The sequence below is a fragment of the Lepisosteus oculatus genome, chromosome 23 (genome assembly GCF_040954835.1).
Source record: "Lepisosteus oculatus isolate fLepOcu1 chromosome 23, fLepOcu1.hap2, whole genome shotgun sequence".
NCBI lineage: Eukaryota > Metazoa > Chordata > Actinopteri > Semionotiformes > Lepisosteidae > Lepisosteus > Lepisosteus oculatus.
In genome coordinates this window covers 3,842,273-3,869,570 of record NC_090718.1, presented here as the reverse complement: position 1 = coordinate 3,869,570, position 27,298 = coordinate 3,842,273, and the positions used below count along the sequence as shown (strand labels likewise).

General features: G+C 47.1%; 2 protein-coding genes and 3 long non-coding RNA genes across 6 annotated transcripts; 1 reads left to right on the top strand and 4 right to left on the bottom strand.

Annotated features, from left to right (window-relative positions):
- Positions 1-351: 351 nt before the first annotated feature.
- Positions 352-2,637, bottom strand: LOC138224745 (uncharacterized). Its single transcript, XR_011183167.1, has 4 exons — positions 2,544-2,637; positions 2,125-2,219; positions 1,617-1,759; positions 352-729 (listed from the first exon to the last, which is right to left on the bottom strand). It is a non-coding gene; the product is annotated as an uncharacterized lncRNA (long non-coding RNA).
- A 1,642-nt stretch (positions 2,638-4,279) lies between these two features.
- LOC138224726 (uncharacterized) lies at positions 4,280-9,917 on the top strand. Of its 2 annotated transcripts, none has more exons than XR_011183151.1 (2): positions 4,280-4,563; positions 9,021-9,917. It is a non-coding gene; the product is annotated as an uncharacterized lncRNA (long non-coding RNA). The 2 variants fall into 2 exon arrangements; XR_011183150.1 differs by lacking the exon at positions 4,280-4,563 and adding an exon at positions 8,849-8,930.
- Positions 9,918-11,308: 1,391 nt separating this feature from the next.
- On the bottom strand, positions 11,309-13,344 carry LOC138224810 (uncharacterized). Its single transcript, XR_011183245.1, has 3 exons — positions 13,278-13,344; positions 12,230-12,434; positions 11,309-11,432 (listed from the first exon to the last, which is right to left on the bottom strand). It is a non-coding gene; the product is annotated as an uncharacterized lncRNA (long non-coding RNA).
- Positions 13,345-21,125: 7,781 nt separating this feature from the next.
- On the bottom strand, positions 21,126-21,756 carry LOC138224828 (histone H2B 1/2-like). The gene has a single exon (XM_069182921.1). It carries the CDS (start codon positions 21,663-21,665, stop codon positions 21,291-21,293), a length of 375 nt encoding a protein of 124 aa, XP_069039022.1. The 5' UTR covers positions 21,666-21,756; the 3' UTR covers positions 21,126-21,290.
- A 440-nt stretch (positions 21,757-22,196) lies between these two features.
- LOC138224894 (histone H4) lies at positions 22,197-22,508 on the bottom strand. Its single transcript, XM_069183072.1, has one exon. The coding sequence runs from the start codon at positions 22,506-22,508 to the stop codon at positions 22,197-22,199; it is 312 nt and encodes a 103-aa protein (XP_069039173.1).
- Between the last annotated feature and the right edge of the window lie 4,790 nt (positions 22,509-27,298).

The following is a 27,298-nucleotide window of genomic DNA, read 5'->3' as shown; positions in this document are numbered from 1 at the left end:
CCCTCACACACACAGGGGGTATCAGGCTCCAGCTACATCAGACTCCTCCATCCCAAACAGCTCAAGTCACTGAAAGCACTCAGTGAGGAAACTGGGGCTGGATTATTGCAGACTGTTCATAGTTCATTAACACATATTTAGAAACTAAACTGCATCTTTAAATTGTTCTAAATTAGATTGTCTTTTAATCTTCTGACCTACAATCTAGAGCCCTAATTTCCATCTGAAACACTGGCTGACCAGCTGTCCTGGGTCTGGTCAGTGCAGGAGCTGTGACCAGCTGGTCAGAGAAGACTGACTACAGTAACACAAGAACGAGAGAAATGTAAAAGAAAAGAGAAGACTATTAGGGATGTTAATTATTCGTCCTTTTATTGTCATCATTTTATCACAATGCCACAGTAATCAATCAGTTGAGCACAGGAGTAGAAGTTATTGCTTCCAGTCTCGGAGTCTCTTCAGACTCCTGTTCTGTCTCAAGGTGTCCTGTTTCTCTGCAACCTGACGGCCTCCCGACACACAGACACGACTCCGCAGCCAGAACCATTTCCAATTTTGAGTCGACACCTGCTTGTCCCATATTTGCATTGCCTTGAGGTGACAGGAGAGCAGGAAAGCTCAGTGTAGTGTTCAGGTGTGGGCACAGCCTGTCTCAGGGTGTGTATTTGGCCAGCGGGGATCAAGAATCTTAAACCTGCAGCCCCTCCCATCAGCTCCACTACAGTGCTGCTGCAAAGACATGAATTCAGAATGAGAAGGATGGATTTAACAGTTAACAAGCTAAACAAGTCACATATACAGTATGACCACCTCCTTTCAAATACAACAACTGAGAAAATGACATATCGAGGTAGGATATAGAATACAGGCAAACACTGAAGAGTCTCAGCAGGAAGAAGGAGTAAGAGATAAACACAAGATACACAATGATCTGCAGATCCACACCCCTTGGAGAAATATGAACAATAACGTGTCAAGGCCTACACAGTGCATCTTGCTCACAGAAATCTAATGTACTCTAATCATTCTAGGCCCTGTATAGAGCCAACGGTAAACAAACTGATAGCAGAATGGTGACAGCAGGAAAAACAGACTTTAATAACATCTTACACGGACATGAAATCAGGTCCACTCAGTTTCAGATCATGAAGTAGATGAACCACCACAAGTACTGACTGCACTTATACAGGACTGAGAAAACCTGTTGACTGAAATCTGTCTGGGACTCAAGCAACTGACTTCCAGGTCAGTTCAAATAAAGGCTGATAATACACAGTGATCTCTGACCATCACAGGGATCCTGAGTGTCTTCAGCTCCTCCTCTGAGCTGGGATGTTGATCACATGTAGAAGAGTGAGGAGTGGGGTTAGTAGTGGGGTTAGGGAGTGGACATGCCATCAGCATCTGAACTCAGAGGAGGAGCTGAAGACACCAGTATTCCTGTTATGGACAGAGATCACTGTGAATTAGCAGCCTTTATTTGAAATGATCAGGAACATTAGTTGCAGAAGACGAAGTAAAGGAAAGTATGAAGAGATCTAGACTGCGACACTGCTGCAGCTGTAGTGAAGGAGACTCAGTGTGATGTCAGGGTGTAGAGATCTAAACCAACTCACCCTGTCAGTCCCAGAGCCAGATTCTGACTCTTCACAGTCTCAGTCCTCAGTAGAGGGAGGAGCAGCAGGAGGCAGCAGGGAGGGAGATGAAGGTGAAAGTGGAACCAGGCTGGAGGTGTCAAAGTCAAAGCCTTTGTTGAAAGCTGGAATGACAGACACGTACAGTCATTAAAACTCAAAGTCGAGCTGTGTCAGAGTACATTTCACACTACAGTGAGTAAGAACGGTAGTACAGGACTGAACAGTGAAGTAGTGGAGTGAGCTCCACTGTTTCAGAAGCCCGAGCTCACACGCTGTTGCTCTTAGCCGCCACCAGAGGGCAGCCTGCAGCCACAGACGGCAGAGCCAGGTACACGGTCTGTATACGCGGCTCTGCTGACAGCTGCTCCCACAGCCCGACAGCCCGCTCCTCTTGGTCAAGCCAGGGTACCAGTGAGTTGCCCAAGAGAGCTGACCAGGGCTGTGAAAGCAGCGCCCTATCTGTCTGACACCATTCCCCGGTTCTTACCCGACATGTTGTCGATACCAGAGCAGCAGGCAGTAAAACTCTACCCTCACTGTCACTGGGGCCGCGAGTCCTGGCCGAGCTCCGGACTGAGAGAGCTGGAGAGAAACGAGATGCAGAGAAAATACTGAAACTTACCTCTCGACTCATACATGGTCCCGCCAGATGGAACGAAAATGATTTAGTGGACACAACTGAAAAAAGAGTGATGTTTATCTCGAATTACAAGTACATTTCAAGAGCAGTAACAAGCAGCACGTTATATGAACGAATATTAACAGGATTCTGCAGACAACAGAAGCACAGCCCGGAGAAAATAAGAATAAGAAATAGAGTAGAAAAGTATTGTAAAACGATGACCTGATACAGGTTTAAATGCACAGAGGTGTAAAGCTTGAAAATCGTTTGGACGAGTTACTTACCGCTGTCTGTCTTGCCCAGCTCTCGCGCGTAAGGAGGATTATCAGGTGAGTAAGAATTTATAGGACCTGGAGCCCAAAGTAACCAATAAACAGGTGAGACGACATAATTCGTGGCTCTGCCCACCAAAATCCTTTATTAATATTCAATATATAGGCAGCGGTTTTACAATCAATCTAATTTGTAGTTTGTCCTCCCAACGCATGAGGGCGGTGCAGCCCCACCCTCTACTGCCAGAAGGCGTGGTTTGGATCGTTACGTCACGGATTCCGATTGGCTGAGATTCTCATATTTAAATAAGCCCCGCCCCCAGCATGGCTCCTTCCGGAAGTTCTGCCGAAATGGGGAGGTGAGGTTTGTGAATGGCGTTTTCCCGATTGTATTGCGTTTTTTTGTCGTTTTTTGGCCTAATTTTAATGATATCGTTATGACACATCACGGAATCGTTGCGGACTTAAAATTGGACGTTCTTGACTTTCAGCTAGTGAGTATCAAGCGATTTTGTTTTGTATTGTGTTTGATTAGCAAGATGGCGGCGGTAACTCCTCATTTGCATTTATTAAAATCATTCGCTGTATTTTAATTAGCTGATTTGTATTTCTCTTGTTAATATGAACTAGAAAATTAGTTTTTGGCTAGAATTGTTTTTTTAATGTTTAATGTTTTTATTGTTTGTACTGAATTAAAACGCTCAATTTGCTTTAGTGTGGAAAAAGTGACTTTTTTCTGTAAGATGTTTGTTAACTCGTATTTGCATTAAATTTGCATTTATTAAAATCGCGCACTAGTCACTTGTATTTTAATGAGCTATTTGTGAATGTGATAATGTGAAATTAAAAAACGATTCTCGTGAAAATAATGTTATTTTCTCATGTTTACTGTGTGAGATTTGTTTTGTTTTTTTCTACTGCTTGTTTTGTCAGTAAGATGTCGGCGTTAACGCTCTCGTGTGTATTTAAATTTATATTAAAATCGGTTGACCAGTCACTTGTGTTTTAGTAAGTTCTGTTTTAATTATTTCTGTTTTTCTTTCTTTTTTCAACTGGAAATAAAGCGTTTTCACTCGAATGCTTTTTGATTTTTAAAATGTATGTTTACACTTGTACTGAACACAAATAAAATTTAAATTCATTTTATTTCTGTCTTATTTTGTCTTTTTTTTCAGAGAATGTATTTTTAAAAACATGGTTGCTGTCTTTCAGATTGTGTTACCTAAAAAAATGTAAATATCTTAGGGAAATTGAAACAAAAAGAGTTGCTGTCTAAATTTTTAATTACTGATTAACATTTCAAATTATTCTAATTCATTATAATGAATAATTTGTTTATGTATTAAGTGAATTAAAGTTCATTAGTATTCAACAAATCTCACCCGGGGCTGGTCTTGGAGATGGGCTTCTGCGATTGGGTTAAACATCATGTCAATCATATAAAGACAACCCTTAAGAAGTGCGTCAATTTGGGGGTGTGGTGATTTGATTGACAGGTCTTTCAACCAATCAGAATAGAGAAAATGGGGTTTCATCCCATAATTGAAGTGGTGCTTCAAACTGACCAATCATCTGAGAGTAAAAATCTTGGAGGTGGGCTCTCATCCAGACATTTTGATTGGCTGGTGTGACGTCATTATTTGGTGACACCCTCTCATGAATAATGCGACACCCCCCTTACTCAATTATGCGACACGCCCCTTCGTTGACCACGCCCCTCATGAATATGCATCGTGGGCGGTGCTTGTTCACCATTTTGTTTGGTTTCATGTTTGTGCTAGAAATAATGTTACGAAGAAAAGAAGAAGAAAGTAAGACAGAAGTCAAAATTCTTTATTAAGTTTTGCAAGCATACAAATCAAAGACAGTTGGCAACAATGAAACAAAAAAACACCGAGTTACAGAATGACAAGTAACGGCGTCCGGGATGACGATTTCCTGTCCAGCGCCAGCAGTCTGGTCAGTGCGGGACGGGTTCTGTCCGGGCGGCAGGGACAGCAGCCAGGGGAGACCTGAAACACAAGACAAGCAGGTAAGAGCTCGGAGTTCAGCACTGAGCAGCAGCGCAGCGACAGTAATCAGACAGGAGTGAGGAGCTGCGCTGGCGGAGGGGCTCAGGGAATCACTCGGCAGTACAGCGCAGCTCGCTTTGCGAAACACAGGCTCGTCCCAATGTCGGGAAAATTAATTTGGAATAAAAAGGGCTCAAGACCTCCAGACCGTGTCCTTACTGTCACGAGAAATACTCACCCGCTTTAATTTCGATTCAAATTTAGGAACCATATGAAGCTTTATTAATTTCAAAGTTCAATCACTACACATCGCTCAGGCAGTTGACCAAGATGCGGTTTGTTCACATCGCGCTGCAGCGCCGACAGAGACGCGGTCTGTTTGTCCGAGCTGGGTTGTGCTTTTTAAACTCTACTCTCCCCCGTCTGTTGCTTTTATATTTTAACTCGTTCTAGGTTCGCCTTGGCTTTTTAAAAAGAACTTGGGGCTATAAGGAATCTGTATATGCCGGGGTCATGCAGAGCGAGGTTTGCTGTACAGTACGGCCATCACATCTGTCCCGGGACAGTGCGGGGTACTGAGCACTAGATCACTGAATGGGCTCTAGCCTGTTGTACAGTTAAATCTCGAGTGCAGAACACTCCACGGAATAGGGTGTTACTTCTTATCAAGTGCTTCCCATAACTAGATCTAGTTCTCAGTTTGCCCCTGACCACAGGTCCCTCAGTTCCACAGCAAATCATGTCAACCCCCTGCATTGTTAAATACAGCCAGACTCGTCCTAGATCTACACCCAGTACCCCAGCAATGAGCCACAACTTTACAGTCAAGCAATGTTTATTCATTAACAGGAGACAACGAATAAACAGAATAAAACATCCAATTTATTTTTGGAATTGCATACATTTGATCATATTCAAGCACAGCCAGTTCAGTGCTGTAATTTCAAGTGACAGTCAAGACTGGTAAATATGTGGGTGAAGCTGCCTTTGAGACAATAACTGCCTGCAGTCTGGACACAGTCAGCTCAATATTCTTAGCATCCTCCTCTCTGCAGCTACCACGTTGTCTATTCTTGTGGTTTTGATTTTCTTCAGCCTGTAAAATGCTGCTCAGGGGGATTTAAATGTGGAGACTGGCCTGGCCAGTACAAGACTGTCCACTGTTTCCTCCTGCTGACCTCCTGACTGAGCTGTTCCTGCAGAAGACAGTGGGGTGTAGCTGACAAGCCCAGCAACAAGTTCAGTGTTCTGGTTTTAAATCTTAAATGATTGAGAATAATAGTATTGATACAGAAACAAGTATATAAGATGGAGTTCTAGACAACTACAGAATATGCTTGATGAATTGTACATGTCAGACTTCCACATTAATGCAGATTACTTCAGTACTGCAGCTGTAGTGAAGGAGTGTCAGTGTGATGGCAGGGTGTGGGGATCTAAGCCAACTCACCCTGTAAATCAGATTCTCCTCAATTTGGAAATCATAATCTCAGACCTCTGTGAGTGTGGATGAACACCAGGAGGCAGCAGGAATAGTGGTGAATTAATCCTCATCATGTCATATGGTCTGATTTATTGGGACACATTCATGTTACCTGCATTTCAGAGTGTAAACCAGTAAATGAGCTCACTGTACTCAGTATCATCAATGAAGAGGAGGTATCGCCTGTTCTTGAGATGCTTTTACTTTGCATCATGCTAAAGCAGTGACTTCGAGTTGGATTGAAATCTACAGCCACTCTTGACCAGTTTCTGTTTTCTCCTGATGAGCTCTTTGGTTGCACTGACTGGATGCTTTGGGTCATTGTCATGCTGCATGGTGCAGCACTGTCCAATAAGTATGGAAGCCTTTTCTGCTTCAGAGACCCTGTTTCTGTAAACTTCAGAAATCCCTCTGCTGCTGCCATCATTAGCTAGATCCTCAATGAAGATGAGTGACCCAGTCCGAGACATTCCTGCATCCCCAGGCCATGACATTACCTCCAACAGGCTTCAGCATGCGCTCAGAGTACAGAGATGACAGGTTCAGGTGTGGAGAAAGAAAGGAGCTGCAGATGCTCCAGTGAACAGCACCTCATGTGAGAGTCATGGCCTGGCCTGGGGAGATCATGAGGAGACTCCTTCACCTGTCTGTCTCCATCAGCACTAGTGTACTGGATCACTGAAGCTCAAACCTGAAGGCTGTGGACTCAGAGCTGAGAGCTCCAGCAACACCTCAATGTCCTCTCTCTGAGCTCAGATGCTGATCACATGTACAGCAGTAGGATTAGAGGTGGTGTTAGGGACTATACATGTCATCTACATCTCAGCTCAGAGGACACACATCAAATATTCAGGTGCTGTAGCTTTGAGTCAGTTTATAATGCAACCAAAGACGTCGTCAGGAGAATAACTGTAGAAACACATTAACCTGTTGGGTCTAATGCCTAGATTTCATCCTTATTGACAGAAGGAAAAACAATTGAAGTATGACCACCCGAAGACTAAATAAGAACTTGGTGGCAACAGCAAAGCATCTCAGATGATTACAGAGGGCAGTGAGCTCAATGGGTCTCAGACTTCATGCAGTTATGGTCTCAGAGGGATATACAAGCACATACTGTTCTACACTCTGAAATGTATTTAAAGTGAATGTGTCCCAGTAACTTCTAAATGGAAAGCTGAACATTTTATATTCCAATATGATCAAATGTATGCAGAGAATTACCACAGAAGAAAACCAGGATAATATTTCTGTTCTGATCACAAGAACAAATTGCTTGACTGTAAAGTTGACTCATTGCAGTACTGACGGAGGACGCTGTACCTTTCCAATGAAAACATGCATTTTCAAGTGTCCCACAGTATCAATACACCTTGACAGGAGGGGCTTACTGACACGGCCAGTGACATGAATTAATGTGCTTTGTTCATATTCTGTGCTGTTAGAATTCTTCCACTGGACCATGAAAAAGATCTGAGTGTCTTTGGGTGGGAGTGCAGCTGAGGCTGTTGGTGAAAGGAGATTGTTCAGCTGTAGGAAAAACCTGCCTGTTTGAATGTGCTCAGAGTGGAGAGGAGTGTCAGTGTGGGAGCTGCAGAGGAACAAGTAGGGGAGAATTCCACACTGAGAAGAACATTTATTCTGGCTCTGGAGTTTTCTTCATGTGTGAGACAGCAGCTCCAATTGTCCTAAACACTGTCACTGTAGAGTCCTGATATCTGAATCACATTCATATACTAACTGCAGGATTCAGACTCACTCCACATCATCAGAAAACATGTCCTTCCCCTGCAACAGTCGAGTTCACCCCAACACAAGCGCAGGAGAGCTGCTGTGTGGTTTGGATGCTGTCAGAAAGCAGGCAAGGGGCAGGAACCATTAACATTCATCACAGGAGAGTGAATAAACCAGAGAAACTAAACTGGTTTAGTAATGAGTGCTGAGAATGAGGTTTATTAACTGTTTGGGAAGGATGTTGTGAGGGTTGAGCACAGGTGTAGAAGTGATTGCTTTCAGTCTCAGAGCCTCTTCAGACTCCTGTTCTGTCTCAAGGTGTCCTGTTTCTCTGCAGCCTGATAGTCTTCCGACACACAGACAACTCCACAGCCAGAACCATTTTCTTGTTTCCTTTCCAGAGTGGAGTCGACACCTGCTTGTTCCTTATTTGTGTTCCCTGTGAGCAGTGTTGCCTTGAGGTGAATAAAGAGCATGAGTGGGCGGTGTAGTGTCAGTGTGGGAGCCCATCCTGTCTCAGGGTATTGTAGTGTGAAGGTGGGACCTTGATACTGGAATCAGAGCTACTTGCAGCCTCTCCAGTCCACTGCATTACAGTGTAGCTGCACCCAGTGCTGTTGAATTGATAATGAGCAGGATCAGCAGTAATTAAGCAGCTGGTTGAGTCAGATTACTGCAGTGGAGTGCACTGGAAGGGCTGCAAGCTTAGAAGCTCAGACTAAAACCTATTTTTAACCTCAGATGAGATTTAATCTTGTGTTTAACTGTCCCTGTTCGGGGATTTTTGGTCTCTCGTGTCCGTGTTTGAAAACTCGCTGTTTAGCAGCAGAGACGAGCAGCTCCGGGATCCGCCGCCCCTATTGGCCGAGTCTGAACGAGAAGGCAGGTGCGGTCAGTCTGCAATTAGACTTCAATCCGCGGCTGTTCAGCGGTTCCGACGCCCGAGTCGCTTCTCTGCCTTTAAATAGCGAGTTTGCAAACAAGGAAAGTTTCTCAAATTTACCGTTTAGCTTGAGCGGGATCCTGGGCGACGGCTGTCGGCTTTTCTCGGTCCGAGTGGAAAACGTTATAAAACGGGGCTTGTAAAGTAAATGAATTTCGAAGCTTACTTTAGGCGGAGCTGCCGGACTGGCTGTAGGACTTGTGGCTTCGACTCTGCGGAGAAACATGGTATTAAAATCGTGCTTCAGCTTCTTTAAACTGCTTGTTGCATGTTGTGTTTTTACCTGCACAATACGCTTTTCCTCGTTTGTATTCCAGGCTTCTGCAGGATCCTGGCGCGGCTCTGGGCTTTAAACGACGGCTGTCGGGTCTTTCTCGGCGTGGAGACCTGAGCGCAGACCCACCCGTGTACCGAGTGACCGGAGCTCCGCGGCGGATTCACAGGCGAGTCCGAGTCTCTTCTTCCTGAAGGCCGAGAGAGACCCGGTCAGGAAAGCGCAGCTTCAAGGCTCGTTTAGGACTGAAAACCAGTTTCTCAGGGGCTTCGTCTCTTACCGGTATCGACTCACTGTGCAGCTGCAGGTCCGGCTGGGTTTTCTTTCTCCGGAGTCGGTTTGTTCCGTTTAGCTTGAACTGGGGGAAACTGGTAACTCGAGTTACTGGTAACTGACCGCAGAAAACTGGAGCCCAGCCGTGTGAGACCCGGTGTGAAAATCGAAACCCCCGGTGTGAGGAGAGAGAGATATACCTCTTACCTTGCTCTCGAAACGCCGCCTGTCCTGTTGTAAAGGTTAAAGCGAGAGAGTTAAAACATTTAAAATGTATTTCTCGTAGAAAAAGGTGCTGCTTTTGTCAAAACCTGTAAGAAAAACGTAATGCATGTTTTTTTTCCCCGGCAGCCGAGCAAAGCGCCTGTACCGGGAGAGCAGCGGGGTACCAGCCACCTCTCTCCCAGCCAGCGAGCCGCCGGAGTCCCCCCACCTCCCCTCCCTCTGGCCGGGACCCCAGCTTGCATCGGTCTGGAGCACAGACCCGCCCCTATTTATAACGTGAACCCCCTGATGAGCGAGAAAAGGACGAAAAAGGTAGCAAAATAAGAGACACCGGGGACCGAGATGGAAATGTGTGGATACCTGCTTAGTAACACTGCTGTATAGTGTAATTGTTTTATGCTTTATATCCTTATTTGCTGTAATAAACTGCTGTGATTGTTAATTGGTTAATTGATTGTTCTGGGGTCTGGGGTGTGGGAGGATGGGGTACAGGGGTGTAGAGAACCGTGAATCGGCTCCCCCTGTGAGCAGCCACACCAAGCGGCTCGCAGCGCTACAACCGCGGTACACCGGGCTGTCGTGGTCGGGGAATCGGTAGTCGGGAGCCGCTGGTCTGCGGCCTAGACTGCAGCTTCCATCCCCGGCCTCGATTAGAGCCCCGCCGCCCGAGGACACTCGCAGCCCGGTAGGTGAAGGATGACGCTCGCGCTGCTTAGGGAACGCGTCCCGTCACCATGGTGACTGAGACGGGGGTGTGGCTGGGGTTAAGGGCGGGGTTCAGTGTTAATAGTGTCCAATCAGCGTTTGGAAGAGGTGGGTGTAAGAACAGCCAATCAGAAGAGTGCAAGTTCAGCTCGAGAGAAAAATATCAGCCGAGCCAGACGGGTCTCGAACCCGGGGCTCCGGGATAGAGATGTGTGTAGAGTCGGGGTTTAGCCGAGTGAGCTATATTTCCTGCCAAATCCGAAGTACCTCCGCGGTCATACTTATCTGGCTACATTTCGGTAAACGAAAAAAATCAAAAGAATAAAAACGTATCCCTCCTGTTCTTGCAATTCTAAAAGTAGTCTCTCTGCTCATCTACTGTGTTTCGGGTTTTACAAAAGTTCTTCTTTGCGGGCTTGAACCCAGGTCTGCACTGACTGCATGTTAGCCTGGGGATTTGAACCCGGACTCTCACCAACCGCAGCCCAGCGCGCTACACGACGAGCAGAACTTTTAGCGCTGCCAAATATAAAAGCTTTAAAACTGCGATTCACTCTCCGGCCGAGAGCAGGACCCTCTTCTGTAATAAAGACAGAGCAGAAGCACAGCTGGACTGCAGGAGCTACTGCAGCACAGATGAAGTGAATTGATGATGTTTGTGAAGATTGAGGAGAGTTGGAGCTGCGCTGAATCCTGCAGTGATCTGTAGCTGTAGCTGATCCTGCACAGTGTTCAGAGGGGCTGTCAGTCCTGCCTGTTGCACAGGACTCTGCTTCACTGTGAAAGGTGTTGCAGAGAGAGTGTGACTCCATCTGTTTGTATTGAGCAGCTCTGAGTTTGACAGTATGATGGAATTAGACTTGAATTAGAAATGTGGACAATCAGGCTTCACCTTTCCCCTGTTCTCCATGAGAATCTCACCCCTCACAAGGTACAGAGCTCATATCAGAAGTTCCCCCGAAACTCTTCGATTTAATGACTAGCAGAGAGCTCTCTCATAACCACGAAGACCACAGTTTCCTTCACAGACACTGGAAATAAACCCCAAGAGCACGGAAGAGGTGTTCACAACCTGATTTTAATTAAACAAAAATAAGATAAAAACTAGTGACTAAAAGTTTGCTCAGGAGTGCTTTATTATGTTAAAACAGTACATTAGTATAGTGAATTATCAGAATGAAGGAGTGAAGGACCAGTCAGCTGATATCAGTGTCCATTTCTGAGGCTGGTACAGATTCTCCAGAGGCCGTCCCTGAGAAAATACCCACAGCAGTGTAGGAGCAGCTCAGACAGAGGGATCAAAGAGCACAGCACAGTTTACTACAACAGAGCTCATCTCCTTTCAACACCACAACTGACAACACTATTCCACATCACGATAGCAATTATAAGAATGAACAGAGAGAGACAATACAAACAACAAACAACAAACTGAAGAGATCCAGCAGAGATTGACTAAGATCTGTACAGGTATATATATATAAAGCAACATATATTTAACAGATATTCAAAACATTGTCTATAAATATTCAATAATATTGCTGGAAAATTTAACATTTAAATTATGTTTAGGGAATTAATTTTAAATAAAGATTAAATCAGAATCTGTATTCTCTCTTTATCTATTCTAGTGCTGAGAAAAATCAATATTATAATGTAATAAGTAAATCAACAAACACAAATCAACACGTAATCTCTGTCTTCTAGATCTCTCATGGACACAGTATCGAGCTACAGAGGAGAGAGACTGGAGCTAAACCAGCTGGTTACTGGCTTAACTGGACCAAACAAATACTGCTGCTGATATAAAACAACTGGATCATCTACAGACACACACTGACCCCTCCAGAACTGGACAACTCTTACTTACTTTATTGTCCCAGAGGGGAAAGTGTTTTTGCAGAGAAGTAAAAGACACAACACAATACACAGCACATTTAACACAACAAGAGCCCATTCATAAAACGTACGATGAGAACAAATATATAAAGTTAAATATACCCTAATTTCTCTCAGCTTCTGTTAAAGACGAGCTCTTGTCCTGCCTACCTCCTTCCTCAGGGCTGTGGAGTGGACAGTGGACTGTCCAGCTGGTCCTCATGATCCTCACAGCTCAGGGACTCAGCCTTTAGAAAGGTCTGAGCTTCAGTCTTGTTTCTCCAGTAACAGTTAGAAGACGCGTTCTGACACACGAGGGTCTCACCATCATCGTCTGCTTCATCATCATCTTCATCTGCACGAAGGTTCACGATCCCTGAGGCAGAAATAAAGTTTCCACAGCAACTCGTGTAACTTAGCGCCGTGATTTCACGTGTTCAGACGAACAAAATACGAAACAAACAACAAAAGATTACAGCTACAGTATAAAAGGACGCCTCAGATTTTTAACAAACAAAGAAAGGCGACACGGATTAAATGTTACTTCTTGCTAAATAATAACTCCTTCCTGTTTCTTAGACAGAGAAACAACAACACATTTAAAATTGCCGCCCCTCTTCTGAATCACGGAGTTTATTGGGCAACTGGACCGAGTCTCGTCTATAATTGGGAAAACTTACTGTCAATCAGCATTATCTCCCACAGACCAATCGCGACATCGCTGGACTCAATCCAGAGATCTGATTGGCTGTGTATCTTCTCATTCATAAACAAGCGAGTACTGACCCCAGTCACATGATCCTGGTGTTTAATACACAACAGACCCTCACTACTGCACTGTAAACCAGCCCTCCATAGAGTCGTGTATCACCACCGCCGCAGGTCGAACTGTTATCGGAAACGACACCCCCTGCTGTAGCCCGATCAATGGGCTTGAGTTCAGAATCCTGTTACAGCTAAAAATATTTAAAGATGTAGTAAATGTAGTTAATTTAGTATCCAGAGTAACCGCCAATATCGAAATATCACGTTAAAACGATCGTATAGCGAGTTGCAATAAGTTATGATTTAGAATTTTACTCGTTAAAAGTTTTAATTTTTTTTTTACAAGACTCCGAAAGATAACCCTGAAAAATAATCTAGGATAGAGATTTTTATGTTAGAGGATTAAGCGAACAATCAGTTCAATATAGAAAAAAGAAAACAACGTTCAACTCACACCTGAAGAACACTCCACGGCCGAAACGTTGTGTTTTCTCTCTTCACTTTTCAGAAGAGAAAAAAAACTATTTCTCGTTCCTTTGCAGTTTACCCTTGCTGACGCGGTTACCCGCCTGAACTACTCCAATCAGTTCAAATGTCGACATTTAAAGATGCAGTAACACTGTGAAAAGCGATGTCAGAAGGTGACATTTCACAGTGTGGCCGCCAGGCGGAGACACTGCTATAAGTGTCTATGGAGGCTGTTTATAATGAAGCCCTTTTCAGTTTCCAGCTGTGTTCCACTGACCGTGATGTCATCTGTATCCAGTCCAGCTCCTGTCCCTGAGCCTCAGTGACACAACAGACACCAGCTCCAGGCCAAGAGTCTCAGGGTGACACTCACCAGCCCCGAATGAGCCTCAGTGGGATAATAATAATAATTGCTAACACTTATATAGCGCTTTTCTGGACACTCCACTCAAAGTGCTTTACAGGTAATGGGGACTCCCCTCCACCACCACCAAAGTGCAGCCCCACCTGGATGATGCGACGGCAGCCATAATGCGCCAGAACGCTCACCACACAGTAATGAAGCCAATTAATAGAGGGGGATTATTAGGAGGCCATGATTGGTAAGGACCAATGGGAAATTTGGCCAGGACGCCGGGGTTACACCCCTACTCTTTTCGAGAAACGTCTTGGGATTTTTAATGACCACAGAGAGTCAGGACCTCGGTTTTACGTCTCATCCGAAGGACGGCGCCTGTTTACAGGATAGTGTCCCCATCCCTATACTGGGGCATTAGGACCCACATGGACCACAGGGTGAGCGCCCCCTGCTGGCCCCACTAACACCTCTTCCAGCAGCAACCTTAGTTTTTCCAGGGATGTTGTGCTGAAGGTGCCTGAACACTTGTCTCTCTCTGATCTTCCTGAACATGTCTTTTCATCAAGCTGACAGGCTCAGTGCAGTGTGCTGACTGAAATCATGTTCTCATCACAAATGTTTTACTCTAGTGTCAGTTTGTCAGTTTCTGTGTTCTTCTCTTTGTCTTCAGATCAGTTTTATTTCTTCCTCCATCACCTGCTGGTTCTGACACACTGACTCTGTGGCTGGAAATGAACTTGTTTTCCACAGCAGTTTACCTGCAGACCTTTCAGACACTATTCTATTAACTGTGCTTCTCTGCCACAGTTCAGAACAGTTTGTCTGACTTATTTCACACAGTCCTGGAGAAATCTGTCCCTGCCTGTCACACGTGTGTCTATTGATCTGTCTGGATCAGAGATCTGTCTCTTTCCAGCTATGATTTTAAATCCCTGATGTTGTACAGATCAGGGGTAAAAGCTGGAGGTCTGTGGCCTTTCTTACACACACTTTCATCCTACAGTTTGCTGAAGGATGTATTGATCCTTTTGTATTTGATCTTGTATTGATCTTTATGTCTAAACCCCTCTGTACATCTTTCAAACACCCTATGTCTCATTTTAGCTGTAACAGGATTCAGCTCCTGTCTGAAAACACGCAGTAAGATCATTGTGTAACGAATCCCTTGTCTGTCTTTGCCTCCTTGAGTCCCTGCAGATCTCCCTCTGTGAGAATATGACAATATTCCTCCCGCAGTCCCTCTCTGTCAGGCTGAGACAGGACTGACCACAGTGTGGCGCCACTGCAGGCTTGCAGAACAGGACTCAGACCCTCCAGTGTCAAGAGCTGCACCTGTGAACACTGATTGTCTGAAGGGCTGATTGGACTGGGAGGATTTTCACATGGGATTGAGCTGTATAAAAGCTGTCTCAGAGGCACAGGAATGAATAGCAGTGAGATTTGGATAGATAGGTCATGGTTAGATGGAGTAGTTGGGGGTCTTATGCTCTTTAGTGAAAGCCTTTTGGTGTTTGTGTTTCTCTTGTTTAAGCTTGTAAATGTCTCTTATTGTCTTTTTGGTTTCACAGGCTTTCTGGAGCCATGATCTTCCCTTTGTGATGGTGGCAGTGGGACAGTACCTCTAGTGGTCATGTGAAGTGCTGCAGCCTGGAGCCCTGTGACTGGACAGCTGACCCACAGGGGCTCAGGAGAGGGAGTCGAGCCAGCAGTGTGCTGGAGCTCAGCCTGTTGGTGAGTGTGGGGCTGTGGCCCAGTCTCCCTGCTACTGGTGGGACTGGTGTGGGGGTCTTTCTAAACCAGGAGCCCAGCTGGCAGCTGCTGGTGCTCTGGACAGGACTGGCTCCAGCCTGCAGGACCCTGAGCTCAGGTCCTGCCAAGAGCAGGAGGGGCTGTACTGTCCTAGGTCAGGATCAGCAGGGGGAGAGGAAGGAGTCTGTTGTGAGCCCAGGGTCTCCAGTGCAGTGGGGAGCTCAGAGCCCAGTGTCTAGAAGCTGTGTGGGAGTATCTCTGTGTCCCAGAGAGGAGGGTGCCCCAGAGGCCCAGTGGGGTCCTGCCCAGTGCCCCAGGAGAAGGAGAGGAAGGACTGTCTGCAGAGGCCAGAGCTGCCAGCCCAGCAGAGGGTGTCCCAGAGGCTTCTCCTGGCCAAGCAGAGGGGGCTCAGCCTCCCCAGGGAAGAGCTGCTCCCAGGGACTCTAGCTGGGGGAGGAACTGTTGACCTTCCTGCTGCTTCTCCACTCATCCCCAGGGCAGCTGTCCATGCTGGAGCTGTTTCATGACCAACACCTGCTACTTCAGTGCAGACAGAACTCCTACAGTTGGCAGGTCCAATACAGAATCAACAATTGATTGCCTACAGCCCTCAGATCCCTTTTCTTAAAGCCCTCGGGTCTGGCAGTAGGAGTGTCTGAGCTCTGGCTCGGAGAGCTGTGAACCCCCATCCCTCTGCCAGTTGGGAGAGGAGCCGATCCTCTCTTCTCCCAGCCTGAGCCCCTGGAGAGCTGAACCTCCTGGAGGACAGGAGCAGAAGAGTCCAGCTCCTGTCCTCCCTGAGCCCCTGGGAGAGGAGGAACAAAGCAGGACCAGAAACTCAAGGGATGTGGCTTCTCACGGGAATTGCTTTCATTATTGCAATAAAAGCTTTTCTTTAGTAATAGGAGTAAACATTTCCCTGCAGGGACTGATGTCTGCCCCCTGGCTCTAGGAGGTCTCTCCTGCACCTTCCCGATTGGAGAGTGGAGTCCCAGATGAAGGAGCTGGAGGACTGCAGCTGTTTAGTATCTCAACCTCCAGGAAACACCCCAGCAGAGTAATCACCCCTGAATCCCAACGAGTCTCCCCTCTGCTTCCTGCAGAGCTGCGCCCCACAGGAGAACTGAGTCTCCTCTCCTTCTTGGAACTTGAAAACACAAAACCAGTGTTCAGTAAATAAAGAGCTAAAAACGAAACCCGAGTTCACTTATTCCCACACTTCCGGCCTTGTGTGTGACGTCAGCTGGTGCTCTGTTGGCACTGTGACTCTTCCTTCACTCAGATAAAACAGGAATAGGGCAGCAGTTCAGCTGAGATGGTGGGTCACCAGCCCCTGTGGGAGGAAAGGGCATCAGTCAGGGTGGTTAGGCCAGACCACAGAGAGAGGAGCTGGGGGCCCACCCTCCTGGCAAAAGTGGTCTGAAAGGAGGGAAGGGCTTCATCAGGACCCTCGCTGGGGGGGACTGCAGGTGTTGGGGGAGTGAGGACAGGTGGAGCTCTGAGCTTTAGACAGTGGTCAGCACAGCAACACGCGACCGGCCAGAGGGGCGTTTGGTCAGGTGACCTGCACGTGAAGCCAGAATGAACTCTGCAGGCAACAGGCTCCCCCAGCGAGAGGAGGGGAGACTGCTAACTGCTCCCCCAGGCCTGAGCTCAGGGCCTGACCCTGTGAAGACAGACCCCAGAGCAGGACCCTGCTGTCTTCCAGCTCCGAGCCTCCTCCCTCAGAGGCACACATGGATCTGGAGAGACCCCGGGACTATTGACCTCTGACCCCTGGCAGACTCAGGCCTCACTGCAGCAGAACACGGCCTGTGTGGTGACTGGGGGTCCGAGCTGCAGCCTCTGTCCTCCGCCTGTGAGCTGTGAAACCGGCGAAGTAACAGGCGAGATATTTAAAGAGCGACTCGCAGAATTCAACTCAATTCAATTTATTTTGAAATAGCGCCTTTCACAACAAGGTTGCCCCCAAGACCCTTAACAAAGGAAGTGACCATACAGGTTGTGAATACAGAACAGAAAAGACCCGAAGACAACGGAGGAGAGGGACCACAAACTCCTCAGTAAAGAGAAAAGAAACCTCTAGGGGTCCAATGTCAACTGTCTGCCCAACCCGTTTGGGAATGCTAACATTATATAATTAAAAAAATGAATAAATGAATAAGGGTACTAGTCCATCCATCATGTCTTCTGTATGTCAGTAATCCATGCAGATCTCTGTAGACCAGCAAAATCCTCCTAAGTGATAGCTGTATCCACGATGTCCCTCTGTGGGGAGGAGAATAGGATAGTCTGGTCAGAACAGATGTATCTACCTGGTGGGCCAACACAGAGACACACAATGGCATGTACAGCAGCACCAGGAGCCATGGCTGCAGCAGGCTATAATGTAAGGGGTGAGTAGACTAGGCTGCAGTAATAGGCCTTCAGTCTGGATTTGAATACTGAGATTGACTCAGCATCCCGAACATGGGGTGGGAGACTGTTCCATAAGCTAGGGGCCCTGTAATGGAAGGCTTTACCGCCAACTGTCTTTTTATTAATGCATGGAAGATGAAGAAGACCTGCCTTCTGTAATCTAAACAGGCGACTTGGATGGTAAACAATAAGTTCCATCAGACAGGCAGGTGACTGACCTCTGGGAGCCTTGTAAGTAGAAGGATTTTGAAGTCCGCCCTGAACCTGACAGGAAGCCAATGAAGAGAGCTAAGTATGGGGGTTATATGGTCATACTTTCTGCTCCTAGCAACAATTCTAGCTGCTGCATTCTGTAAGTATTCAATCTCTTTGCTGTGACAAATCTAAAATACTGTAGGCACTGATCTGCAGCAATTGTTTTACCATTTTCTTTAAACATATTCTTCTGAATCTTTTCATCACACAATCAACATTATGCTCCAGTGTTGATATGAAGTTACTTGATGAGCAGCTATAAAGCTGTCAAGCAGTGTCTTACCTGGGCCTGTAAGTGGCTGCTTCGTGAGATCTTCAGATGAGAGGGGTCTCAGCGCTGGGTCATGACGCTGCACATAGCTGGAGACACGGCTTCACCCGGGAGGAACGTGAAGTCTTACCAAAGACAGTCAGAGCTGCGACTTCAGAAGTCAGGGTGAAGGAAAAGAAAGGATTATGAGCTGATAGTGAGGGCAGCATGCTGGTAGAGTGGCTAGCATTTCAACCTCACAGCACTGGGCCACCTGGCAATGTTGCAGCTCTGTGCAGTAATGTATACCCCAGCGTACTGGTACCTGTGGGCTCTGTGCAGTAATGTAGACCCCAGCGTACTGGTACCTGTTGGCTCTGTGCAGTAATGTAGACCCCAGCGTACTGGTACCTGTTGGCTCTGTGCAGTAATGTAGACCCCAGCGGACTGGTACCTGTGGGCTCTGTGCAGTAATGTAGACCCCAGCGTACTGGTACCTGTTGGCTCTGTGCGGTAATGTAGACCCCAGCGTACTGGTACCTGTTGGCTCTGTGCAGTAATGTAGACCCCAGCGGACTGGTACCTGTTGGCTCTGTGCAGTACTGTATACCCAGGGGGGACGACACTACAGAGGGACACATTGTGCTCTCCGTGCCTGTACTGTATCCCCCAACTCTTCTGGCACAAACTACAGCACTAAAATCACAAATGGACACACCTCCTTTCACTCTTCCCCAAACTGTTCTAAGACAAACTACAGCAAAAAAACAATCACAACTGGATTCTCAATCCCTCACCCCATTTAAACACATCGTAGACAAACGACAGCTCAGGAATCCAGTTCTCACCCCCACCTCACCCTGCCCAAACTCGTCTCAGATAAAATACAAATCAAGCTCAGAAATCACAGTTGGACCCTCACCTCTCTCAACCTCTCCATACTCTAGTGAGAAAAACTACAGCACAGATCTCACAGCTGGACTCAAATATCTTACCCTCTGCAAACTCTTCTAAGCCAAAGGACAGCACAGAAATCACTGGGGGACACATACCCCCATCTCACCCACCGTAAACCATTCAGAGACAAACTACAGTAAAGAAATCACAGCTGGACTCTCACTCCTCTCACCCCTTCCCAAGCTCTTCCGAGACAAACTACAGCAGTGGACTCACCTCTCTCGCTCCTCACCAATCTCACGGGTAGACTTTCGTATGAGGGTGTTTGACAGGGGAAAAAAGCAGAGTTGGCTGAGTGTTTGGGTTATTTTAGATTGAGCGGTCTCTTACAAAAGTGAGAAGAAACACATGGAAAATACAGGAAAACAAAATCTTGTGTGCAAAGTCCACAGGGCACACCACCCCAGACAGGGATCTTCAACACTGCGCTGGGGCAAAGCCCTCAGAACTCTAACAGAGAAGAGTGCAGATGAACGGGTTTGATGCAGTGATTTAAGAGCTGGGGTAGAGCCCTCTGACATCTAATACCCACAAGGAACAGTGAGCTGGAAAACCCACGATAATCCCTGTTCTCACTGTAATACCCTGGAACTGTGCTGCAGGACAAGAGCTAATCATCCTCATGAGGAACATACTTACCAGTGAAAACAGCCTGGGGAATACATTTTATAACTGGAAAAAGGGTCAGAATATGTTTTGATGGTTTGGATATTATTAAACCTGTGCTTTTTAGAAACTTTGTAGCGTTCTGACAGGTAATTGTTTGTTTTAAGTCAAAATAGAATAGTTTCAGACTAAAATCTCACCTTTCCGGGTTTTACGAGCCCCCAGGACGAGAGAGCAAGGAAAGACGCACAACATTCACATGCAAGTCTGTGAGCAAACTCTTGAAACATCTTTATTTTTAAAACATTTTACACTCGATATAAAGACGCCACTACTTTCTCGAATATCGGAACTGCATTTCGAGTTCGTCTCTTCCTCCGCCCTCTGAACCATTTCATATAGATTTTAAAACCAGCAAGACGCAAAGTAAATTAAATAAGCAAATTAAATTCACTCCTTTAACCTGCGTTCCGTTTACTATTTACTAATGACCCGACACTTAAACTGCTATCAAACAGGAAGAAGAAATAATTTCACTCACCAGAGACCCACAGCTGAAATCGTGTGGACTGTGGTTCTTATTTTAAAGACATTTGCCTTGTTTTCCAGACAAGCGTGTCCTGTTTTTCTCCCCTTAGCGTGACGCGATCCACTCTCTCCTCCTCCCTCTGCTGGACAGTCGTGGTCTCTGCACCCAGGAGCTCTGCCCTGGTTCAGCTGTAACCTTACAAACAGGAAGATACTTTTCTATCGGTCCTGTAACTGTTTCCTAGTCAAAGCGACTGCTCTTTCTCCCAAAAAGAATCTGGGTATTTAATTATTTCGAAATAATATTTTGCAGAGCCTTCACAGCATAGGGTCAGTTTGACATTTTTACCGTGTTATTCATCTGTTTACTATAGTGAAGACTGCTGTAATAGCAATACCTAAAATCCACAGACAATTGCGTTTTACCGTTAAAACGCAAACTAAAAATAAGGAGAAACATGCAAGCTGACCTGGTTGAGACCCGGGTGATTTAGCCCGAACCCTTCTTCTCCGATTCGTGCGGCAGCAACATTAACCCCTTCCCTGCCGGAAAGCTCAAAAGCACGAACAGCACTGGTGCTCACGTTATTTGACGTGAACTCCCTGTTAATTCGCCATAAATTATAATTCCTGAATTGCATATTCATATTATGAAAAAAATACGTCGTTCAAAGGACCGAGTCAGGCTTCAAATACACACAACACGAAATCTGTCGAAAGCAAATTTCCGTTTAATAAGCTCAACTCGAACGCGCTACAGTACCACGGAAAAAGCAATATGCACACACACAAAAAGGTAAAGACAGCTCCTTCTCGACTCTGTGGGTGGCTCTTAAAAGAGCCTTTGGGTTCGTTGATCGGGGACGGGCGGGCCAGGTTTACTTGGAGCTGGTGTACTTGGTGACGGCCTTGGTGCCCTCGGACACGGCGTGCTTGGCCAGCTCTCCGGGCAGCAGCAGGCGCACGGCGGTCTGGATCTCCCGGGAGGTGATGGTGGAGCGCTTGTTGTAGTGCGCCAGGCGGGAGGCCTCGCCGGCGATGCGCTCGAAGATGTCGCTGACGAACGAGTTCATGATGCCCATGGCCTTCGACGAGATGCCGGTGTCCGGGTGCACCTGCTTCAGCACCTTGTACACGTAGATGGCGTAGCTCTCCTTCCTGGTCTTTCTGCGCTTTTTGCCGCCCTTCCCGGCCGTCTTGGTCACGGCTTTCTTGGATCCCTTCTTGGCAGCGGATTTCGCTGGTTCAGGCATCTTCACTCACTGTGCATACGGTAATGATGCTTGCGCGTTATGCAGCCCCCTATTTATAGAGGTCGCATGCAAATCAGCTCGCTCAGCTAAGAAGCCGGCTCATTGGTCAGCGAGAGAGCTGCTCTCCTATTGGCTGCGCTCTGCGCCAATGAAATTCAAACGGCTGAGTGTCTGACCCGCTCGCTCTGACTGCAGGCGCCTCTCTCCCCCCTCTGGCCGCGAACTTAAGTGAAAGCACTACGGGCAGATTTTTTTAAATCCCGCTTATGTCCCCTACTCTAGTAAAAAATGTGATCAGCGTAAAATGTGCGATTTGTGCAAACTTGGAAGTCAAAAGGACTCTTGGCCATATTCTAAGCACCCTTAAAATCACTCTTGAGCAACCAACAGCTTCGTATCACAATACTTTTGAGCTTCAGCACTGCTTTCAAGTTAAGATCTCAGCTCTTTACTGAAAAGGTGGGTGGCTCTTAAAAGAGCCTTTGGGTTGATACGTCGGGGTCCAGTCCGGTAGTGAAGCTCCGTTCCTGTTTAGCCACCGAAGCCGTACAGGGTGCGGCCCTGGCGCTTCAGCGCGTACACCACGTCCATGGCGGTGACGGTCTTCCTCTTGGCGTGCTCGGTGTAGGTGACGGCGTCGCGGATGACGTTCTCCAGGAACACCTTTAGCACCCCGCGGGTCTCCTCGTAGATCAGCCCGGAGATCCGCTTCACTCCCCCACGGCGAGCCAGGCGGCGGATGGCGGGCTTGGTGATTCCCTGGATGTTGTCGCGGAGAACCTTGCGGTGACGCTTAGCGCCTCCTTTCCCGAGTCCCTTTCCGCCTTTGCCTCTTCCAGACATCTTCAAGTTATCAGTTAGTGACACGACACACACTGCTGGGCTGCAGCCGCGGCGCTTCTCTTTTCAAGCCTGAGAGCGGACCTGCTTGAGACATGAGGCGCGCTGACACACGAGCCCGCCTCCTCTCCGACCGCAGCAGCAGCCCAGACTGCACAGGAACCTCTTCCCTGCCGGAGAGCTCTCCACCACAGCAGCGCCGGAGAGGACAGACCTCGAGTATTCAATGTTTATGTCACCACCTGTGTTTATGTTGATGCGACCCGAGGTGCTGTAATGTCCCGTGTAGATGTAGACCGATCTCATCCCATTAATTGTGAACAAACACCAAAATAAACAGCGTATGGGGCTTTAATGGTGATCGTCCTTGTATCATTAAAATCATTTCATGCACTTAAACGCTTTCAAATGTACTTACAGGAACGCCGAAAAAACAGCAAAAGGGGTGAAGTATTTTGCTGGTTAACTACAGCAGTGTAGTTGTACACAAATGTGATTTTAACGAAATAGGATATAGAACTACTGATCAGTACCGATTTCACTTATCAGCTAACCAAACGAGAATTGTGCCTCGTACAGACTATAATGGAATAATGTAACCCTCTCGAGTGTTGTGGTGGCTCTTGAAAGAGCCTTTGTGTTCAAGGGAAAAGATCCTGCAGCAGGCGGTCCGTGTCTGCAGCACTGGAACACCGTGATACTGCACATCTGCTGCACTGGAACACTGTGATACTGTATATCTGCTGCACTGGAGCACTGTGATACTGTATATCTGCTGCACTGGAAAAATGTGATATTGTCTGTCTGCTGCACTGGAGCACCGGATACTGTCTGTCTGTTACACTGGAGCACACCTCACACAGCTCACACTGTAAGAAGGCTCCTCGGCCGAAACGTTGTGTTTTCTCCCTTCTCTTTTCAGCAGGAAATAAACCTATTACTTGTTCCTTTGCAGCCTACGCATGTTGAAACGGCTACCCACCTGAACTACTCCAATCAGTTCAAATGTCGACATTTAAAGTTGCAGTAACACTGTAAAAACGCCATTTCAGAAGGTCACATTTCAGAGTGTGGCCACCAGGCGGAGACCTTGCTATAAGTGTCTATGGAGGCTGTTTATAATGAAGCCCTTTTCAGTTTCCAGCTGTGCTCCACTGACCGTGATGTCATCTGTATCCAGTCCAGCTCCTGGCCCTGAGCCTCAGTGACACAACAGACACCAGCTCCAGGCCAGACTGACAATCTCACCAGCTCTGAATGAGGCTCAGTGGGATGTTGTGCTGAAGGTGCCTGAACACCTGTCTCCCTCTCTCTGATCTTCCTGAACATGTTTTCATCAAGCCAAAAGGTTCAGTGCCGTGTGCTGACTGAAATCATGTTCTCATCACAAATGTTTTACTCTAGTTTCAGTTTGTCAGTTTCTGTGTTCTTCTCTTTGTGTTTAGATCAGTTTTATTTCGTCCTCCATGTCCTGCTGGTTCAGACACACTGACTCTGTGGCTGGAAATTAACTTGTTTTCCACAGCAGTTTACCTGCAGATCTTTCAGACACTATTCTGTTAACTGTGCTTCTCTGCCACAGTCCGGAACAGTTTGTCTGACTTATTTCACACAGTCCTGGAGAAATCTGTCCCTGCCTGTCACACGTGTGTCTATTGATCTGTCTGGATCAGAGATCTGTCACTTTCCAGCTATGATTTTAAATCCCTGATGTTTTACAGATCAGGGGTAAAAGCTGGAGGCCTGTGGCCTCTCTTACACTCACTTTCATTCTACAGTTTGCTGAAGGATGTATTGATCCTTTTGTATTTGAACCTGTATTGATTATTGTGTCTAAACCCCTCTGTACATCTGTCAAAAACCCTAGGTCTCCCTGCTGCTGGTGGGACTAGTGTGGAGGTTTTCTAAACTAGGTGTGGCAGCTGCTGGTGCTCTGTACAGGACTGGCTCCAGCCTGCAGGACCCTGAGCTCAGGTCCTGCCAAGAGCAGGAGGGGCTGTACTGTCCCAGGTCAGGATCAGCAGGGGGAGAGGAAGGAGTCTGCTGTGAGCCCAGGGTCTCCAGTGCAGTGGGGAGCTCAGAGCCCAGTGTCTAGAAGCGGTGTAGGAGTATCTGTGTCCCAGAGAGGAGGGTGCCCCAGAGGCCCGGTGGGGTCCTGCCCAGTGCCCCTGGAGAAGGAGAGGAAGGACTGTCTGCAGAGGCCAGAGCTGCCAGCCCAGCAGAGGGTGTCCCAGAGGCTTCTCCTGGCCAAGCAGAGGGGGTTCAGCCTCCCCAGGGAAGAGCTGCTGCCAGGGACTCCAGCTGGGGGAGGAACTGTTGACCTTCCTGCTGCTTCTCCACTCATCCCCAGGGCAGCTGTCCTGACTGGAGCTGTTTCATGACCAACACCTGCTACTTCAGTGCAGACAGAACTCCTACAGTTGGCAGGTTAAGTACAGAATCAATAATTGGAATGTACTGTTATTCAATAAGGTGAATGAATGTAATTCAATACTGTATGACAGCGGCTGCCTACAGCCCTCAGATCCCTTTTCTTACAGCCCTCAGGTCTGGCAGTAGGAGTGTCTGAGCTCTGGATCAGAAGAGGAGCAGCGCTGAGAGAGCTGTGGCCTCAATCCCTCTGCCAGTGGGGAGAGGAGCCCCTGGACAGCTCCTGTCCTCCCTGAGCCCCTGGGAGAGGAGGAACAAAACAGGGCCAGAAACTCGAGGGCTGTGGTTTCTCACACAGGGAAATTTCTGTTTCATTATAACAATAAAAGCTTTTCTTTAGTAATGAGAATAAACTTTTCCCCACAGGGCCTGAGGTCTGCCCCCTGGCTGCAGCAGGTCTCCCCTGGAGAGAGTCTCTCCTGCAGCTTCCTGAGAGGAGACTGGAGTCCCAGACGCAGGAGCTGGAGGACTGGGGCTGTGTCTACTGTCTCAACCTGCAGGAAACACCCCAGCAGAGCGATCACCCGTAAACTCCAACCAGTCTCCCCTCACCCAGATAAAACTGCCATCACAACTCGCAGGAATAGGGCAGCAGTTCAGCTGAGATGGTGGGTCACCAGCCCCTGTGCGAGGAGAGGGCATCACTCAGGGAGGTAAGGCCCGACCACAGAGAGAGGAGCTGGGGGGTCAGAGGAAGGAAGGGCTTCATCAGGACCCTCTCTGGTGGGGGGCTGCAGGTGTTGGGTGTTGGAAGGACAGGCGGCGCTCTGATCCTCAGCCAGCGGCCAGCATAGCAACACACAACCGACCTGAGAGGCGTTGGGTCAGGGAGAAGAGGGTCATGCAACATGCAAGTGAAGCCAGAAAGAACTATCAAATGAACTATCGACCCTGCTGACTTCCAGCTCCGAGGCTCCTCCCTCAGGGGCACAGGGAGCTGGAGAGACCCCGGGGCTATTGACCTCTGACCCCTGGCAGACTCGGGCCTCACTGCAGCAGAACACGGCCTTTTTGGCGACTGGGGGTCCGAGCTGCACCCCTGGGCAGCCTCTGTCCTCCGACTGTGAGCTGGGAAACCGGCGAAGTCACAGGTGAGATATTTAAAGAGTGACTTGCAGAATTCAATTCAATGCAATTTATTTTGAAATAGCGCCTTTCACAACAAGGTTGCCCCAAGGCGCTTAACAAAGCAAGTGACCATACAGGTTGTGAATACAGAACAGGAAAGACCAGAAGACAACGGAGGAGAGGAACCAAAAATTCCTCAGTAAGGAGAAAAGTCCAAGGTCAACTGTCTGCCCAACCCCTTTGGGCGTGCTAACATTATATAATTAAAAAAAGGAATAAATGAATAAGTGTATTCGTCCATCCATCATGTCTTCTGTATGTCAGTACTCCATGCAGATCTCTGTAGACCAGCAAAATCTGAAGTGAAGAGTGAAGTGCTGAAGGTATAGTAGTCCTATCAGTATTGTTGCCTCTAACAGAACAGAACTGCAGAATTCCCACAACACCTGGAATTACAGCAGAGAACTTCCAACGGTTATTCTCACAGGCTTCTTATTCACCAACAAGAGGATACACACATAAAGCCTAAACACGACACAGCAATTGTCCTCCTTCATCTGACTGTGACATGATGTTTCCACATGGTAAACTCTCTAAACTGTGCCAGTATAGATGGAGGAAATCTAACTAGTCAGTAAAAACACAACAGACAGCTCGTAATCCACACCGTAAGACTGGTTCATCTTCTTTCACCAAATGAAATCAGGTTTGAGTGAGGCTGTAAATCCAATCCAGGCTCACCAGTATCTGCTAGACCTCTCTGCCTGTAACCTGAGAGAAAGCTGTTCTTTTTCTTGACAGAAATCTCCCTCACAGCACTGATCCACTGTTCACATGCTGGGGGCTTTCCAGCAAACCCAGTTTCTTCTGATTGTTTTCTTACTGGCAGCTAAAAGGATTACCTAGTATAACTCTACCCTTTACTTCCAAGTAATCAAAAGTAAAACTACCCAAACACACCAGGGAGACGGGGAATTGCATGTTTAAATTCACTGTATTATTAAGTGTTAGAGGTTTCCTGTATTGTTGAATTTCCAGGCAGGACAGGATTATGTGTAAGTGAGTCTCAACTTGCTCTCCACACAACCTACAACTCTGTGAACCGCTTCCTTTTTGAAGCGTTTGAATTTTAGGATGCATAAATAAATGTCAGGTTTTTCCAACAGAAGTTTCCCCAAATTTGTGAACTTGTTGAACTCTGTATCTCTTCATCCACTTATCTACAGGTTTGACCATTTTCTTTAAATATATTCTGCTGAATCTTCTCATCACACAATCAACATTATGCTCCAGTG